The sequence below is a fragment of the Buceros rhinoceros genome, unplaced genomic scaffold (assembly GCF_000710305.1).
Source record: "Buceros rhinoceros silvestris isolate BGI_N320 unplaced genomic scaffold, ASM71030v1 scaffold12425, whole genome shotgun sequence".
Classification (NCBI taxonomy): Eukaryota; Metazoa; Chordata; class Aves; order Bucerotiformes; family Bucerotidae; genus Buceros; species Buceros rhinoceros.
In genome coordinates this window covers 5,181-5,389 of record NW_010414608.1, presented here as the reverse complement: position 1 = coordinate 5,389, position 209 = coordinate 5,181, and the positions used below count along the sequence as shown (strand labels likewise).

The 209-nt window shown below is 66.5% G+C and overlaps 1 protein-coding gene across 1 annotated transcript in view; it reads left to right on the top strand.

The window, feature by feature from the left end:
• TMEM150A (transmembrane protein 150A) overlaps positions 1-209 on the top strand; it is a gene marked incomplete at its 5' end in the record, with an annotated part of 6,704 nt that overhangs the window by 2,823 nt on the left and 3,672 nt on the right. Inside the window, one exon of the mRNA XM_010137147.1 lies at positions 95-162. Within this exon, the coding sequence (XP_010135449.1) occupies positions 95-162 (68 nt within the window). The remainder of the gene's footprint in view (positions 1-94; positions 163-209) is intronic.

Sequence of the window (209 nt, the reverse complement as noted above, 5' to 3'; positions counted from 1 at the left end):
CAGGAGCATGTCCTGGAGAGGGGGGCAAGCGCCAAGCACCATACTCCAGTGCCCCCTTGCTGAGGGCTCCCTGGGCCTTTCCTTGTCCCCGCAGCAAGTGTGGTACCCTGCCTCCCGAGAGCTGCTTCTTCAGCCTCATCTGCAGCCTGGGCTCCTTCATGGGTAAGTGCCCGCTGCCGGGGAAGCGGGGTGCCCTGCGGAGCTCCCCC